We start from the raw sequence: 19,267 nt of genomic DNA on the forward strand, positions 1-19,267 counted from the left end.
AGTTCCAATCTCAGCTAGTTGGTGGGGAGGGAGGGGGGGGGGGGTGTAGACTCACTCAGTGAGAAAAATGTACTACTGTAAGACATAATATGTATTGTTCCCTGCAGCCCAAGGCATTGGGTATATGAGTTATGCAAGATACCACAATACATCCCTTTCACCACCTGTCACCATAATGTCAAAACAAACACAAAACCAACCATCTCAGATATCACACTCATGCACAAGCATGCACATAGACACACAGACACACAGACACACGCATAGACACACAGACACACGCATGCACGCATAGACACAGACACACGCATGCACACATAGACACACATGCACAAGCATGCACGCATGCACGCATAGACACACGACGCATGCACGCATAGACACACAGACACACGCATGCACGCACATATACACACACACACACACTGTGTGGGAGTCAAAGTCATCATGAGGAAGTTCCCTATAATGCTCTGTGACTCAACACTCAACAGCCCCCCAGGCAGAAAAGAGAGGAAAAGACTGGGAGGAAGAAAAAACGACTGGCGTTTGTGTGGGAAGAGAGAGGAGGAGCTTGAAAAGTATGAACTTGTGTGTGAAGACGCAGACAGACAGAAGTTGAAGCACTAGAATACTAAACGGAGTTTGGAAAAGCTCACCACTACCGATGGTCTCTTTAGAACCGGAGATGGTTTGCTATCAACTGATCAAATAATAGGTTTGGACGGAGCACGAAAGACTCCCCTTCTCGCATCTTTAGACTGCGGTGCAATTCAACTTGAACCCGTGCGGTCCCCTCCTAACCTGTGTAAATTATACTACATTAATAGAAGCGTAAAAAGTGGAGAGTTTACCGATTGAACGAAAGAAGATAAAAGTTGCCATAAAATGTTGTCATTATTATTCTTGATTCTGTACATTCCTGCTGTTGTGTCCTCATCGTCACGTAAGTGCAGCAGCTCTTCCATGTGATAACACACGTTGTCTGTAAAGCTGGTTTGGTAGGATATAGCCTACTGTTAGATAATAGCCTACTGTCCTAAACCTTGTTTATGCGCTAAACTCTATTGTTTATGCGGGTTTCATTAGGGAATGAGTGTACAAAATAATTGCTCTAACAATTGTAAATCCTACATATTTTGAAAGGATTATCCATAATATTGATGTCCTAAAAATAACAATGTTTGGTAAATATTAAGTAATTTGAACGCAGGCAATAAGATTTAGTAGGCTACCATATTTTTCCAAACATTTCAAATTAAATTAATAGGCTAAACGTAATTATAATGCATTTCATAAAGAAATAAAATAACATTTGACATGTAAAATAATGCGATATTGCTTTATGTAAAATATTGCTAAATACATTTAAAAATTCAGTTCCATGAACAATCACTAGCCCTTGTAGATTTGATGAAATTATGAAATAATAATCCTATACACAGATCTCGGTTTTCTTGACCATGCTATTCAAAAACTGTGTCCCAAGAGGATGGATTTCAACAGTTCGGCTAATAATTTGTTTAACACATGTAGCACTGGGCTTTACAGACGGTGACATTATATGGTCGGGTCTCAGGGAATAATTAACCGTCAGTTTAATACAAAGTAAAGTAAATAAATCACAGGTATGTGCTGCGGTATGTCGGCTAGATTTGGTGTCTGTGTCCAGTTTGTGTGTATAGATGAGGTCATAAAACTACGGAGGCCTAGATTATTATTGTCCAACCACGAACTTTTTATGTATTTTCAGTTGTTTCGATTAATGAAGAAATGAATGTATGCGACAGTAGTGAGCCACTGCCTCTATAGCAAGAAGTCTTGGACTTTTATGGCACAGGTGATTGTGCACTGCACTTTCCACAGAGTTGCTGGTTCAAGAGCAAGACTCACTGCCCCCCCCCCCCCCTTTACTCCAGTGATAGATTCATAACAAAGCAATACACGTTTTCTGGAAGGTTCTTTTTCCTGGTTTGGATGTGCATCAGCACTCTCCTCACCACTGAAGACCTTTAGGCTGCCTTGTGAACGGTCTCTCGCCTTCCTTTCCATGTCATGTTGATGCTCTCTAGTTGATGTTCTTGTTGTCAACGTTTCCAGTGAAAACTCCCACTCACTCATCATAGTCAAAGTAACTGCCATTCAGAAAACATCACATGGCTCGATATGGCTAAATGTTGCATGACTTCTTGTTTCAATTCACTCACATACAAGGCCTCCATCAAATGTTCCACGTGTGGCTCCTCTGTCCCGTAGACGGACAGAATCACAGACTACCTTTGAACTGTTCCGTTCAGGAGCGAAGGGTAAACAGGGTTTTAGAAACCAGAGGATTGAAGACTGACATCCAGAACCAGGAGGGTCTAAAACCAGAGGTCATTTTTTATCTTCACAACACCAGTGCTGTAATACAGGGCTTTAGCTCGACAGCTTGTGTGTTTACTTAGATTTCACCCCTGAGAAACAAACAGGGTGTTGCAGACTTTTGTTCCATCCAAGCACTTAACACACCTGATCTAACGGATCACCATCTTGGCTCTGTGCCTGGATGGAAAGAAAACCCTGCAGAAATTATCAATGCTCAGTCTCAGGCATGAACGAAAACAAACATTCTGTACAAGCCGTATAATCAGTGCACAGAACACTCTCACCAGAAGAAAACACCTTTGCACCTTTAAACCGTCATCTGTATGAGCAGCCTTACCTCAGGAGACCTCCTTTCTAGAAACAAATACTATTTTACAGCCCATAGTTACTTCTTCAGAACCCTATGGCTAAAGCCCTTGCGTATTTACGTTAGTAAATACACAAGTGTAATTGCATCTGTCGTTGAGGTCTTTGGACTGAATGTTCTGCTCCTTAATTCAGGGCCATTCCCTCTGCCTGGCCTGTAATACTGCAGTGGTGAGACCATGATTGTTATGGAGCTGGATCGTTTTTTGATTGGCTAATCACGGCCTGGCTTCCTTTCCACGATGATACATTTACAGCGTCAGTGTTGCCAGTGTTTTGGTGTAAATAGTGTGTGTGTGTATGTGTGTGTGTGTGTGGTTGAGGAGGAGTTTAGGTCAAATGAATGTCTTCATAATAGCTTCCTCAAAGCACAACACAGCCTTTATCTGAGGCAGCTGTTCAACACTCATGGCTTGAGGATGAGACTTATAGAGGTCTGACAATGTGATAAACACTCTGGGTCTATGGAAGTGGAAATCTGGGTTCACTACTGACCTGGGAGTTACGGCTGTGTTCTAGAATACAGTAGCCTATTTGTCAGATATTCTCTTCTGAGTCATTGAATCAGTAAAAACACATCTATCGCTCTCTTTCCCCTCTCGTCTGTCTCTTTCCCTCTGCTTACTGGGAATCAATAGTTCAATCAACCATTCTTTAATCCATGTATTCACTCATCCCATCTTTCTCCCCTCCAGAGATGGCTGGGATCTTCCCCCAGGACCCAGCCCTGCCCATCGGCTCCACCCTCACTGCCACATGTTCAGTCAGCCCTGATCTGGGCCTCCACGCCAGCTCTCTGTTCTGGAGCCTGAATGGCCGCCGGCTGCCCAGCTCTTCCTACAGCGTGTTGAGCCCTACGGCCCTCAGTGTCACCCTGCCGGGCTTGCCAGCCTCTAGGCAGAGGTCAGGGGATAACCTGGTGTGTCACAACCATGGAGGACATGTTCTAGCCGGGTCCTGCCTCTACATTGGGAGTAAGTGAAGCAAAACACACACACACACATCTAGCAGCAGCATCTAGCACACACACATAGCTAAAAGTTAACAGTGTTATACCAGTCTCATGAGTAACTGTAGGGTCTTTAGTCCTGTTAACTCCTGTGTTATTACACCATGTTGTGGTGCATTACTCCCTTTACTACTCCCTGGACATGGAGTCTGACACACACACACATACACACACAGATCTGACAGACACGCGCACACACACACAAGCACACACAGGTCTGACAGACACACGCACACGCGTACACACACAGTGTTGTCACAGTGCCCTAATCTCAGCGTGACGTCCCTTTTCAACACCTTGTGTTCAGAAAAGGATGGAATCTTGGCAAAGTCCCAGAATTTGAACCCCAGACAGACAGAAGAACATTCTGGACTAAAATATATCCTCTCTCCCGCCACCCACCTTCTCCCTCAGTGCCTCCAGTGAAGCCAGTCAACTTAACCTGCTGGTCCAGAAACACCAAAGACCTGACCTGTCGATGGGCACCGGGAGGACAGGGAGAGACCTTCATCAAGACCAAATACACACTCAAATACAAACTCAGGTACACACTCCTTGCACACACTTAATACACACGCATACGCACACATTCTAATACAGTCTGAGTCTAATACACGTGTGTGTGTGTGTGTGTGTAGGTGGTATGGCAGAGAGAGAGAATGTGAGGAGTACAATGCCGCCCAGCCGTACTCTTGCTACATACCTCGTGACCTCGCCCTCTTCACGCCCTACGAGATCTGGGTGGAAGCCACCAATCTGCTCGGCTCAGCCACCTCTGATGTCATCACCCTGGATATCCTAGACGTGGGTGAGTGTGTGCGTACGTGCGAGTGTGTGTGTGTGAGAGAGACAGAGACAGCTAGAAAGACAGAGAGAGAGTAAGTGCCTGAACTTTGACCCTCTGGCTTTAGAGCTTTACATCTGCCCCAGTTAAAAGTTGCCCTGGGGCACATATCCAGGATCAGCTTACCTAGCCCAAGACCTAACAGTAACCATTAGTGGAGAATCGTAAAACTGACCTAAGATAAACATCTAGGACCAACTTCATCCTACTACTTAGATCCCAACCCAGGATTTTGGGGGTGAAGGGGACACACACACACACACACAAATGGGGGAGGACAGGCATTTTGACAAATTAAAGAAGACCAGACACACCCTGCCTTTTGATGAGCTCATTTTCCTTTTACTCATGCTGGGTGGGCACACACACACACACACACACACACACACACACACACACACACACACACACACACACACACCCTGCGGATGAGGCAGGGCTAGGAAGGTGGGCGATTGACGCTTTACACCACTCGAGTTACTGCTCGCTGCTCCCTCATTTCCCTCCACACTGAAACTAATAACACACACTAACAGTACCTGTGCTGTATGACTTACTGTTACGGTCAGATCCAATTCACTCAGAGAAGAAAGAAATAACCATTATTTTACACGGATCTTTCTGTTTTAAAGTAGTTCTGAGTTACGCTACCTCTTTCCCCTCCCCGTCCACAGTAACGACGGACCCGCCGTCAGGTGTGAGTGTGAGTCGTGTGGGTAACCTGGAGGACCATCTGAGTGTTCGATGGGAGTCTCCCCCAGCTCTCAAAGACTTCCTGTTCCAGGCCAAGTACCAGATACGCTACCGGCTGGAGGACAACTCAGACTGGAAGGTCATGGATGATGTTGGGAACCAGACATCATGTCGTCTGGCAGGCCTGAGACCGGGTACTGTGTATTTTGTCCAGGTACGGCGTGTGTGTGTGTGTGTGCGTGCGTGCGCGCGTGTGTGTGTATGTGTTAATCCCAGTGTGTTCTATGCAGGTACGCTGTAACCCAGTAGGGATCTTTGGGTCTCGTAGGTCTGGTATCTGGAGTGAATGGAGCCATCCTACTGCTGCTTCTACGCCTCATAGTGGTGAGGACGCGCACGCACACACACACACACACAGACACATACACACAGACACATACACACACACACACACACACGCATACACACACACACACACACGCATACACACACACACACACACACATACACACACACGCATACACACACACACACACACACACACACACACACACACACACACACACACACACACACACACACACACACACACACACACACACACACACACACACACACACACACACACACCTACTGTATGCACACCCAATCACACACACACTCTAACCCCCTCTCTCCCCTCCTACAGAGCGTGTATTATCAGGTTCGTGTGACTCCAAGTCTGGAGACTCCAATTCTACGTTACGTCGAGAGCTGAAGCAGTTCTTCGGCTGGGTACGGAATCATGCGTATGGCTGCGGCGGCATGTCAATCAAACTCTACGACCAATGGAGAGTCTGGATGCAGAAGAGCCACAAAACACGCAACCAGGTAGGTAAGGAGCTAAGCCGAACTCACCTGCACTCACATACAACAACCACATGCACAGGCATGCACACAGGCATGCACACAGGCATGCACACAGGCATGCACACATGCATGCACACAGGTCTTATTGAATCATTTGTATCATCATGTTTGAATCGTTCAGCTTTTCTTGTTCAGGGAAATCCTCATTAGTTTTTCTCTCTCTCAGGTCCTACAAGGGGATAAGTCATAGTACGCATCCCCTGTGCCTTAAAACAACCAGCAACAAAGTCAAGACAACATCATGTGTGTGAAAAATGGTTTCCCCGAAATGCTGTGGTTTTGCATACACCACTCAGCGACGGAAGAAGGGGGCATAAGTACAATTTTGGGTACAGTGTCTCTACAACAGCAGCCCTAGGCTATGCTGTAATTATTTAACAAGACATGGAGGAATAAGAAGTTGAGGAATAGTGATCTTCTTCTTACTGTGGAAATACTGGCAGCTCTGAAAAGCTAGAGATCCACAGCACCCTCTAGTGGAAGCTAACATACTGGGAGGAACAGTGGAGACGGAGGACCATAGTAATGTTTCTAGTCACATCCCAGTCTTAAACCATGACGACCCAATCGGAACTGTCTGTGACCCAATATTTGGGAACCCTGGTCTGCAGTGGGGGGTGGGGGTGGGGGGGGGCACCGTTACAAGACTATAGACTGACATTGTTGTCTGTATCAGTGTGGAGATCTGTCTTAATAATAAGTAGGGTCAGGAGTTTTTCCTGATCATACGGCCCTGCCCAGGAAAACTTCCTGACCATAATGCTAATGTTTACCTGTGGAGGCAGTTCACCATCTATATTTTTGTACTATCATATTTAAATACTATCTTATTTAAACTAGTATGTTCTGTTAGTAAGTTATGTTAGGTTAGTGATCATGTTATTGACTTAATTATGAATTATAGTTTTGTTTGAAAGAGTTTGGAAGTCATTCTATTCACACACACTCGCACACACCCCCAGACACACACACCCCCAGACACACACACCCCCAGACACACACACACCCACAGACACACACACCCCCAGACACCCACACCCCCAGACACACACACCCCCAGACACACACCCACAGACACACACACCCACAGACACACACACCCCCAGACACACACACCCCAGACACACACACACCCAGACACACACCCACAGACACACACACCCCCAGACACACAACCCCAGACACACACACCCCCAGCCACCCACACCCCCAGACACACACACCCCCAGACACACACCCACAGACACACACACCCCCAGACACACACCCCCAGACACACCCCCAAAGACACACACACCCCCAGACACACACACCCCCAGACACACACACCCCCAGCCACCCACACCCCCAGACACACACACCCCCAGACACACACCCACAGACACACACACCCCCAGACACACACACCCCCAGACACACACACCCCCAGACACACACACACCCACAGACACACACACCCCCAGACACACACACCCCCAGACACACACACCCCCAGACACACACCCACAGACACACACACCCCCAGCCACCCACACCCCCAGACACACACACCCCCAGACACACACCCACAGACACACACACCCCCAGACACACACACCCCCAGACACACACCCACAGACACACACACCCCCAGACACACACACCCCCAGACACACCCACCCCCAGACACACACACACACCCCCAGACACACACACCCCCAGACACACACACCCCCAGACACACACACCCACAGACACACACACCCCCAGACACACACACCCCCAGACACATACCCCCAGACACACACCTGTGTTCCTCTATGCACTTATAGCCTGTCATGTTTCTGTTACTGATGTTACACTGGGGGAACAGGAATGATGTTCTCTATGTGTGATCTATACATGACTCCATTAACCCAGTTTATACATGGCTGGTCTTACATCACCAATGACTCCTGTGCCCTGTTTTATTCTAAATGTACTTTGTGACAGAGCATTTTAGGAGTCCAATTTTCATGTTCACTACAGTGGCAAGCTTGTGGCGATACATAATTGGTAGCAACCCGACTCTGTTTATCCAGCATGTTTAGAGGTCAACGCCCACGTTGTCTGTCTGATGTTGATGACAAGGCTGCAGGTTCCCGTTACTGCGGCCTGCGGGTGTCCTGAGTCAGTGCCTGTTAATAATTAACCCGTGTTTGTTGGTCTGGGCTCTGCCCACAAACTTTAGTTACCTCGCTCTGCCTCTCAGCACCCTTTATGAAAAGATATCCTATACAGTAACTTAAAGCTACACTCAGCAATATGACATCATTATGCCGGTCAGCTTTCCCCTTACAGAAACAGCAGCAATGCACATTAGGGAGAGACAATAGTGGAAGTCTTGGTAAATCTGAATTCTGTTGTTGTTTATGTATGTATGTTAAGCAGGAAGTTGCCCCAATATGTGCGATGATATCCTATTGCTGAGTCTCCCTTTGAAGGGTCAGATTTGAAATACCTCCTGCATCACAGTCTTTACCAGAAAGACAGAGGGGGCATCTAACGATTGCTGCAAGTGGGCAAAGTGTAGCTAATTGTCTATGCGTGACTAAATGGGTTTAAACCTCGGTCATCTGCGTGCCACAACATTATTAACCAGCTGAGGTAAAGCCTGTCTTCAGTCGCCTGGGAAGTGTACTCATCACATGGACATCGAGTCGCCTCTATGACACATGAACTCTAAGAAGAGAAGTAAGATGGTGATTCAGGTGTTCCCGGGGCTGCAGAATGGAGATAACGTTTCCTCAGCTTGTAAAGACCATCTATAATTCAGCCTTTGAGGCAGTGTTTTTCCTGAAGAGGCTGGATGGTGCCGGGAGTGAATCAGTGACAGAACAGCAAACAGTAAAGGGAAGAGATGGAAGAAGAGAGGAAAGAGAGAGAGAGAGAGATCTGTGTGCACGGAGTAGAGTTGTCAACTTATTCTGGGATACCTTTTGACTGAAGTGGTCTAACAAAGTTTTGCAGGAAGGACCCGTAGAGGATATGCTTGGACTAACAGAGGATCAAACCAGACCGAATCTCTTCTCCTGCTTGTTATTATTGTGCTGATTGGTGGTTGCATTTCTAGCTGCCAGTGAATCACAGGGCTGCCCACACAGACACAACTGACTGCTCTGGGAGAGAAAGCATTCTCTGAGGATTGACAACCCTAGCTGGGAGTGACAGAAGAGCAAAGTGTAAAAGAGGAATAGAGGAGGGGGTAGGAAAATAGAGAGAGAGATCGACAAATCATGGAGGTTAAGAGGCTTCCGATAATTGCTGGCAGAGAGAAAGGTTTATTGAAGACATCTGTTATGCAACATGTTTAAATGAAAACTTGAATTTAGTTGACAGGGACTGTACTCAACACTGTCATATTTCTGTTTTAACATCAATGGAAAAGTGAAATGTAGAAGCTCTAGAAACTGGAGTAGCAGGAATATGGGAAAAAATATATATTTTTGTTTTACATGACTGGAAAATAAACATGATCATTATCATCACCATCATTACTTGTTGCTAGGGCCAGGCCCCGGGCGCTATGCTCTCCCTCCAACCATTGGCTACGTCAACCATGACCGCACCAAGCACAGTAGCCCCGCCTACACCTTCCACAGACGTATAAGCAGCAACAGTAAGTCTCTGAGGTCAATCTCAGTCTCCTTGCTTTTTCCTCTTGTTTGGTGAGTAGACCTTATTCACACCGTTGCCGTGAGGATTCACACTCCAGGCTAGTAGGGCAGGAAGCAGAAGTCGATGGAAAATACTGCTGACATTTTCCTAAAGTTTGACCTTTAAATTCACCTTTGACCTTTATTATTATTAATTATTGTGTGTTCTTCTCCACAGTGGTCTCCGTGGATTGCAGTCCAGGACCCCAGTACCACATCGATGCTAAGATGACCCGGTTCGGCCGCGTCGGTACCCCTTCTTACTCTATGCTAGGCAGGGCAAGACGTGCCGTTTAGACTAGCTACTCCCTGAATCAGATAAATTGTTCAACCAAACTGTATTACCCCAGTGGGCATTTGTTGCTGGACATTCTTTACATTCTCTCTCACCCCTCTCTCTCTCTCTCTTTATCTCTCTCACCCCTCTCTCTCCTCCCCTCTCTCTTCCAGACTGCAGGTCCCTACAGCCCAGAGAAAGCTCATCTCAGACCTTCCTCCTACACTATTCGCTCTCTGTCACGCTACTGTATAATGGATTCCCGGTACAAATGAAAGAGAGAGACAGAGGGGGTAAAGAGTGACGCTATATGATTCATATCATTCTTAAAAATAAAAAAAATTGACCCCCTTTTCATAGTATCCAATTATTTTTAGTAGTTACTATCTTGTCTCATCGCTACAACTCCCGTACGGGCTCAGGAGAGACGAAGGTCGAGAGTCCTCCGAAACACAACCCAACCAAGCCGCACTGCTTCACAGCGCGCATCCAACCCGGAAGCCAGCCGCACCAATGTGTCGAAGGAAACACCGTGCCCCTAGCGACCTAGTCAGCGTGCACTGCGCCGGCCCGCCACAGGAGTCGCTAGTGCGCGATGAAACAAGGATATACCTACCGGCCAAACTCCCCCTAACCCAGAGGACGCTAGGCGTTGCCCCATGGACCTCCCGGTCGCGGCCGGCTGCGACAGAGCCTGGGCTCCAACCCAGAGTCTCTGGTGGCACAGCTAGCACTGCGATGCAGTGCCTTAGACCACTGCGCCACCCGGGAGATGATTCATATCATTTTAATCATCCTCCCAGGTACACCCACCCTAACTAGGTACTAGGTAGGAGCTCCATCAGAAGATCGGTCCATGACCTCTGGACCAGGACGCTACAACAGTACTGACCCCAGCGTCTACCTCACACGACAGCCGTCCTTTTCTATGCAGGTTCATAGCGTGATCTTTTATTTATGTAGGCTGTAGGTGTATTCAATGAGCTTTTTAGCTATTTATTTATGTACAATTTAACATTTTGTATAGTATTTTCTTGCATATATCTTCCTCTAGACTAGAGTATTGGGATGTTTCCCTTAAAATAAAGTTGGATGTGATTTTAATTTTGATCCAGAGCCGGACTACCCGGGCCAGCGATCAGTCTCAGAAGCCTGGGCCAGGGACCCACAGCCCGGAGAAGGTCCTGCTCCACCTCCCCAGACCTCCTGCCTTCTCCCTGGGCATCAGACACTCAGAGTTCATTACTCCTCTGGTGGTGGTTGTTTCCGACTGATTTTTATTGGAGTTTCACACGGAGTTTGTGGAAATGCTGGAGTCAGTTCTGAGTTAAATACCACTGTGTTGTTTTAATGAGCACATTTAGCACAATGTTGGAAACATGCTTTACAAATCAAGTGTTTTTATTATCATTGTTAAGTCAAGTTGTGGTTTACAAATGCGGTTGATCTGTGTTGATCTATGTGTGGGATCTCTGTGTGTGTGTGTGTGTGTGTGTGTGTGTGTGTGTGTGTGTGTGTGTGTGTGTGTGTGTGTGTGTGTGTGTGTGTGTGTGTGTGTGTGTGTGTGTGTGTGTGTGTGTGTGTGTGTGTGTACACATGCGCATATATGCCTGCGTTATCTCAGTGTGTATGTGTGTGTGTTCAGTGTGCAGGCATAGTGACAGTAATAGGTAGGCTCCAATCACTGCTCTGTCCCAGCCCCATCAGTTCCATGGAACACACCTGAACTAGATAAGACCTCTCAGGAGACAGCCCTGGTAGAACTTTCTTGGTGTCCTCAAACGGATCCAACTACAGAGACAAAGGGAGACAGAGAGATTGAGAGGGGGGGGGGGGGGGGGGGGGGGAGAGAGAGTGAGAAAAGGGGAGAAAGACAGGGTCGCACAGACACAATAAGAGTCTGCACTCACAGTGATCTCATGTGGGGTACCCTTGTTGTCCCAGTGGTATCTGACTTGGTACTTCAGGGGGAAGAGGGTGCGGTCAGACCAGGAAGGGGGAGGGGCCCACTTCACTAACAGCCTCAGCTTCCCGGGAATGACTTGCACAGTCACATTCACAGGGGGGTCCGGCTTCACTACACACACACACACACACACACATTCACAATGATTCTGCTACTACTATTCCAATAGGTGGGAGACTCAGAGACAGAGGGACAGGTTCTTACCAATGTCCTCTACAGTGAAGGCCTGTAGGTGGGAGGCGCTGCCCATATGGTTGACTCCTGTGATGTTGAGCTTGTAAGATGTGTAGAGCTTTAAACCCTTTAGGACACAGAGCCACCTTGCCCCTGGAGAGGAACCATTCACCCCAGGGAGAGAGGACTCTGGGCTGGGGAGAGGATGCATGGAGGTAGGGTAGGGATGGCACTGCTGGATCTCTCCGCCTTTCATACTAGGACATACGGAGAGATTAACTAAGAAATGGGGATGTTTTGAGCGTCTCTAAGCTTCTCTCTCAAACGCTTTCTCACACACACACACACACACACACACAAACAAACAGTTTACCTGTAGGTGGCGATGTACTGTATGGGAAGCTGGGTCTGTGGAGGCTCAGGCCATGAGCAGAGGGCTTTGAAGGGGTAACTGGGAGACCAGCAACGTACCTCTGGAGGGGAGGGGGGGTCTGCCAGTGGCATAGGATACACACACTCAGAAGTCACCCCTCAAATACACTCAGGGGAGAGGGAGAGAGCAGTGGAAGGGGAGAGAGAAAATGGGAAAGTAGGAAATAGGGGTGGAGAGGGGAGGGGAGGGGAGGGGGCGAGACAGAGAAAGGAAAGAAACGGGATGTGGAGATGGAAGGAAAGGAGAGAAGATAGCTATCTTTAAGTATTCCAGACAGGTCCTCATTTCTGAGAATGCAGTCTCACCCCTTTCTGCTCTGTTCTCTCCTGATGGAACCGTCAGAACCGTCCCATCGCTGCTGAGTACACCGCTGAGAAGAGTCACCACAGCACACACACACAGCCAGAACAGAACACACACACAATGCTGGACGTACATTCCTCTTATGTTAAGAACAGACAGGCTACAGTGACTGACTGACTGACTGACTGACTAATATTCTAATATTAACAGTTCTGCAAACCTGCCCACAATCCAAAGTCTCCTCTCATTGGCTGGATTCCAAATAAAGTCCCTATCCCCTAGCTAACAGTGCCTGCCCTAGGTTGATTTGATATTGTGCAACACTAGGGTTGTAAAACTACAGGTAATTTACCAAACATGGAACATGGAAATCTATGTTAACTTTGGTAATTCATACTTTTACAAATGTACTCATATAAAATATTAATTAATTAATTATTATCCATTAATTTCTAGGTTAGAACAGGGCTCAGAACAGGACTCTCCAACCCTGTACTGGATAGCTACCGTCATGTAGGTTTTCACTCCAACCCCTCTTGTAACTAACCTGATTCAATTTATCAACCAACTAATTATTAGAATCAGGTCCATATGGTTCAAGAGAAAATGACATAATTAATGAAAAAAACAATCTACAATGACATGTGTAGGTAAAATGTATGTATATGTAGCAAAAAAAGCTGTAAAAAAAGAAGATATTTGTCCTCCGAAGGGGTAAAACAAATCTAAATAAACAATGACGTAGTTTGCAATTAACTCTTCATCTGCCACCAGTTTGGCCAAAATATTTATGTTTAGATTGTGAAAATATAAACCATTTTTCATGCTGAACCTCTCCTATTGGGGCTACCAAGTGGCGCAGCGGTCTAAGGCACTGCATCTCAGTGCTTGAGCCTGAGCTCAATTCCAGGCTGTATTACAACCAGCCTGTGATTGAGAGTCCCACAGGGTGGTGCACAATTGGCCCAACATCTGGGTTTGGCCAGTGTAGGCCTTCATTGTAAATAAGAATTTGTTCATAACTGACTTGCCTAGTTAAATAAAAAATGTTTTAACAAAATTGACCAAGCATATGATGTTAAATACAGGAAATTAATTTTATTGCTCATTAGCTTTCATGCTATATAACATGAGATCTCGTACTGAGGAGACATCCTAAAGTTATCACAGGAAATAAAGGCCTTATCACTATGAGCCATTTAAAATATCTGTTTTTATTCACTGCTATAAACAACATGTATATTGAAAGAATCCTCTCTAATGAGCCACCTTACAAATCTCACCAAGTTGGTAAACCCTGTTGGAAAGATGCGGTAGCGTGATTGCCTTTCACGACAGCAACTCGGGTTCAAGTCCCGGTTCCTCAGTTCACAAAAAAAAACTTTTTTTTTTTTTCAATGAATGTCATTCTGAAACCCTCTCTTGTGATGGCAAATTTAATCCATAATTTATAATATTGCTGTGATGCAGATCCATGTTGACACTCTATTCCATAGATACTGTGGTAGGGACTCAACCCCACTTTCATGGACACAATCACTGTTTTGAATTAAAATATAAATCATAAAATTATATTTATATATTTATTAATATAAAATGCGTGCTTTTCGACATGAGAGACTTTTATTGTGAAGACTGGACCTAGACTGGAAGCGGAAGTTATTTTCTGCTCTGCTCAGACATCGCATTAACAGCAAGCTAGCGATCTGTTTAGCTAACATCATCACAGTTTATCCTTCCATTTCGTCGCTACAGTTCGCTTTTATTTCCAATTAAGAATGTCAGAAAGAAAAGTGTTAAACGTATGTACAATTCTTGTTTGCTATGTCTTGATTTCTTCTCGATTCGCTGAAAACGGGCAGTTGTTTAGCGAATGCAATGTTTGCTAGCTAGCAGCAAGCTGCGTGTTGCTAATCAGTCTTGGCCATTGAAGCAAAAACTGTTCTATGCTTATCATGACACCTAGTTACACAATAGTAGTAGTTAGCTCAATACGCTTAGCTAGCTATATAGCTAGTAGTCGTACTCATCGTTGCTAACTAACTAGCTATGTTTCCTGTCTATCTTTGCTTATGAGGATATACTGATTAGAATAGGCTCTCACTGTAAACTTTGAATGTTTTCATCTCTTTGTGAATTGTGTCGCTATTGACTGATAAAGGCAATGTGAATCAGATATTTCGTAGTTAAATTACACTGCTGACTGACTGTGCTCGCTCTCCTGTAGAAATACTACCCGCCAGACTTCGACCCGGCTAAAATACCCAAACTTAAGCTCCCTAAAGACAGGCAGTATGTGGTCCGGCTGATGGCTCCCTTCAACATGAGGTATGTCAACACTCTACAACCCTGTCCAGAAACAGGTACCATGAGGTGTGTGTGCTCTGACCCTGTCCCTGCGTGTGTGCCTTGCAGGTGTAAGACTTGTGGGGAGTACATTTACAAGGGGAAGAAGTTCAACGCCCGTAAGGAGACTGTGATGAATGAGCTCTACATGGGACTGCCCATCTTCCGCTTCTACATCAAGTGTACAAGATGCCTGGCTGAGATCACCTTTAAGGTAAATCTGTTTCTGCGTGTGTGTGTGTGTACTCACCCAGTGTGTGTCTGTAGACTAATCCATAAAACATCAACTACGTCTTAGAACGTGTGTGTACTCACCCAGTGTGTGTTGTCTATAGACTGATCCGGAGAACACAGACTATGCCATGGAACACGGTGCCACAAGGAACTTCCAGGCGGAGAAACTTCTAGAGGAGGAAGAGAAGAAGATAACTAAGGACAGAGAGGAGGAAGAGTTGAACAACCCTATGAAGGTATATCTCTAGAAACAGTGCTGGAGAACCTGACAGACTGTTGATATGTTCTCTACCAGGTTTGTAGAGAACATTGCTGATGTTGTGTTGAAGAGCCGTACTGATGATGTTCTAGGTGTTGGAGAACCGTACGCGGGACTCTAAGATGGAGATGGAGGTTCTGGAGAATCTTCAGGAGCTCAAGGAGTTGAACCAGAGACAGGCTTCGGTGGACTTCGAGGGAATGCTGGGAACATACAAAGAGCTGGAGCAGAGGACCAAAGAGCAGGAGAAGGAGGAGGACGAGAGGGAGACACGGTGAGTACAGACAGAGAGGGGGGTTGATAAGAAGAAAGAGGGAAATTGTTAAGCAATTTTTTTTGAGAAATGGTGCAAGTATAGCAAAATAACAAAATGGTTGTGTATGTGTTACAGGGAGATGCTAGAGAGAGCTCTAGTGAAGAGGTTAAGAGACTCTGACTCTGACTCAGACCAGGAGAGCAGCAGTAGACCAAAGAAACCCAGCACAGACAGACCTACTGACATCCTCACCACAGACAGACTCACTGACCCACAGGTAACACACACAGACCAAACACACCCACAGGCCTCACAATACATGTTAATCAACGCCTACTTATGTCCTGTGTGTTGTTTCTGCAGGGCCTGTCAGTGGGGGGGGTGAAGAAGGCCAAGGTGGAGAGCTGGGAGAGAAGTGTGGGGGGGCTGGGAGGTGGAGGGGTACTGGGAACACTGGTGGTGAGGAAGAAACCAGTGACCTCTGTCCCCAAACCTGGTACCACAGTAACTCCTGCAGGCTCTAACACACAGACAGGTGAGCTATGGAGGCTTTGACAGAAGCTGCAATATCGAAATGACTTCGTATACACTGGGGTGATTTCCTGTTCTGCAGGCGCCTAGCCGAACTAGTGTGCTTACATACTCCTTTAAAAGACCTTCGCTTGAAAAACTAGAAAAAAATCAGTAACAGTACTTTGTGCATTTTGAGACGTTGTAGCCAGTTTACACTTCCTCAAAATAGAACTCAACAAATCTGGCATACTTTAACATTTTTTAATTTTTTAAAAAGTTTATCCACAATTTCGTGATATCCAATTGGTAGTTAGTCTTGTCCCATCGCTGCAGCTCCCGTATGGACTTGGGAGAGGCGAAGGTCGAGATTCATGCGTCCTCCAAAACACGACCCCGCCAAGCCGCACTGCTTCTTGACACACTGCTCGCTTAACCCGCAAATCCAGCCGCACCAATGTGTCGGAGGAAACACCGTACAGCAAGTAATTTTGCCAAGGAGATCTTAGGCGTGCAATTTTATATCCAACTAATATGTTTGGTGCAGTATTTCTCAATGAAAAAATTTGAACGACAACAAAGACTTTATTGAAGAATCTCTACTGTTGACCAATCACTGACGAAGGGGCGTAGACTTTAACCTCGGTACTTCCTGCTTTGCAGTTTCAAAGGCAGCTGCTACTGTACTGACGGAGGCTACTAAGCCAATCACAGCACAGAATGGGTCGTCGTCGCTCAGTCTCCTGGGGGCGTATTCCGACAGTGATGACAGCAACAACAGTGAATGAAAGGCTGGCAATGCTTTGGCTCACCAAAATGCTCAATCAGTATCTGACCTTCGTGATATGGAAATGTGTTGATATGTTGTTGGGCAATTCACCTCTTCCACACAACCCAGAACAGTTTGGGATTTTCAAGATCACAACATAAGGATGGTTATTAGGTGTAAGAAAGGGGTAAGCAATTTGATGCCTGTGATGATTTAAAACTACTGTATTTGTTTCAGGGTATATAGGAGAGTTAAAGGGCTGAATTGTATCATTCTGCTTTGTGACCCCTACCCCAATGTAATTAGTTTTAGAAAATATATTTTGAAATGTCCGTCTACCAACTACCCTCCAACTTTGTAAAGGTGCAAGTCATGTTTTGGCTTTTCATTATATACTCATTTACCTCTAAATCAGTGGTTCTCTAAATGTTTTCTTGCACTGTGGCACATTCTAAACTATTTTCTCTTGTGCCCTACCCAATCTGATTTTTTTGTTGTTGTTGAATACAATGTCTGAGTTTTCTGGAGTCATAAAAATGTACTTTAGGTCCAAGCTAAGTTTTAAAAAATATATATTTTTAAGTTGTGTGTTATAGGGCAACCGGTCCTGGAGAATGTAAATGTAGGCCTGTGTTGCAGATAAACAATTGTATTTCTATGGAACCTTTATTTATCTAGCCAAGTCAGTTAAAGAACAAATTCTTATTTACAAAGACCGCCTAGGAACAGTGGGTTAACTGACTTGTTCAGGGGCAGAATGACAGATTTTGGGTTGTCAGCTCAGGGATTGGATCTAGCAACCTTTCGGTTACTGGCCCAACGGTCTAACTAGGCTACCTGCCACAAGAAGTTTACTTGATAACCATCTACACGTGACTTTACCCAGAGACTTCCATTCTCTGCTGTAGTAGGCTGCTTTTGTGAGTTTAGAACATGAAATCAATGTGTCAGAAGCAGATAACTTTTCCTAAAATGCTCCTTGATTGAACTTCCAAGTTATCACACTAAATTTGTTGCTAAACAGGCACTGGTGTGGACTTGACTCAACAACAATCAAGTGATTGTAACAATGGCAACAATAAAATAAACTGTTCTCTCTCGCACACAGTCCAGTCTAACTCCCCACTTGTCCTGGGGAACTAGTAAATTCCGATGTCCTCTTTCTCTTCCACCTCATCTGGCATGGAAAGTTAGATTTGGCCCCTGTCTCCAATGCTGTACAGCACGTCAACTCTCTTCCTGCACATTCATTGTGACACGCTTGCATCGTGCCGTGTCTCTGTGGAAGCAGATGTGGATGGGGCGGTTCAAATGTATTGCTGGCTACTAATGCGTTTGGAATGAAAGATGAAACTATCAATGCCAGATCAACATTGCCATCTGCCGGGATGGTAGGGTACATTTCCGAAAGGGGCTTGGCATGCTCTTTATTTGAGCTGCTGACCTCTCCTGGCAGGCTGGCATGTGCCCTGTAAGTGGAGTTTTTGTTTCACTTTTTCACTTTTTTTAAGTGAATAGAAAATATATAGATTTAGCCAAAATATTCAGACAGCCTGTGTTAAATAGTATAAATGTAAGCCAAAGTTTTTTTTTGGGGGGGGGGGCGGGTTGTCAGTAAGAACAATATTAAATGTTGGCCCATTCATTCTCAGTTTCGCTCACACGTCACTATCACTATGTGGTAAAGATCTCTGAGCCCGAGCCTCACTGATTGTCATGATGAAGATGATTCTGGTCCAGTAGGAGTGACATTTTTGGAGAAAGTGGACCCATATGTGGTTTCTGGTTGGATGAAAATGGAATTGGGTACTGCTGAATCAGTGAAGGTAACCCAAAGTGGACTTGTGATTATTTTTCTTCCACCCAGAGGGAGCTGGAGAC

At 45.7% G+C, this 19,267-nt stretch overlaps 3 protein-coding genes and 1 long non-coding RNA gene across 5 annotated transcripts; 3 read left to right on the forward strand and 1 right to left on the reverse strand.

Annotated features, from left to right (window-relative positions):
* The first annotated feature begins 576 nt into the window (after positions 1–576).
* On the forward strand, positions 577–6,789 carry LOC109879716 (cytokine receptor-like factor 1). The gene is made up of 8 exons (XM_031792608.1): positions 577–943; positions 3,426–3,704; positions 4,154–4,283; positions 4,378–4,547; positions 5,258–5,490; positions 5,567–5,660; positions 5,965–6,146; positions 6,352–6,789. The coding sequence occupies exons 1-8, from the start codon at positions 886–888 to the stop codon at positions 6,373–6,375; spliced, it is 1,170 nt and encodes a 389-aa protein (XP_031648468.1). The 5' UTR covers positions 577–885; the 3' UTR covers positions 6,376–6,789.
* Positions 6,790–7,971: 1,182 nt separating this feature from the next.
* On the forward strand, positions 7,972–10,481 carry LOC109879744 (uncharacterized). Its single transcript, XR_004203459.1, has 3 exons — positions 7,972–9,822; positions 10,038–10,105; positions 10,310–10,481. It is a non-coding gene; the product is annotated as an uncharacterized LOC109879744 (long non-coding RNA).
* A 1,026-nt stretch (positions 10,482–11,507) lies between these two features.
* Positions 11,508–13,196, reverse strand: LOC109879743 (interleukin-27 subunit beta). 2 transcript variants are annotated; one of them, XM_031792609.1, is made up of 5 exons: positions 13,015–13,196; positions 12,650–12,767; positions 12,307–12,470; positions 12,047–12,213; positions 11,508–11,927 (listed from the first exon to the last, which is right to left on the reverse strand). In XM_031792609.1, exons 1-5 carry the CDS (start codon positions 13,145–13,147, stop codon positions 11,778–11,780), a joined length of 732 nt encoding a protein of 243 aa, XP_031648469.1. In that variant the 5' UTR covers positions 13,148–13,196; the 3' UTR covers positions 11,508–11,777. The 2 variants fall into 2 exon arrangements, with proteins under 2 accessions (XP_031648469.1, XP_020327489.2); XM_020471900.2 differs by having other exon boundaries at positions 12,307–12,533.
* Positions 13,197–14,622: 1,426 nt separating this feature from the next.
* On the forward strand, positions 14,623–18,493 carry LOC109879752 (splicing factor YJU2-like). Its single transcript, XM_020471916.2, has 8 exons — positions 14,623–14,814; positions 15,240–15,340; positions 15,428–15,572; positions 15,694–15,828; positions 15,944–16,125; positions 16,243–16,384; positions 16,471–16,642; positions 17,281–18,493. Exons 1-8 carry the CDS (start codon positions 14,791–14,793, stop codon positions 17,403–17,405), a joined length of 1,026 nt encoding a protein of 341 aa, XP_020327505.1. The 5' UTR covers positions 14,623–14,790; the 3' UTR covers positions 17,406–18,493.
* Positions 18,494–19,267: the final 774 nt, after the last annotated feature.

Source organism: Oncorhynchus kisutch, linkage group LG16, assembly GCF_002021735.2.
Source record: "Oncorhynchus kisutch isolate 150728-3 linkage group LG16, Okis_V2, whole genome shotgun sequence".
Taxonomy (NCBI): Eukaryota; Metazoa; Chordata; class Actinopteri; order Salmoniformes; family Salmonidae; genus Oncorhynchus; species Oncorhynchus kisutch.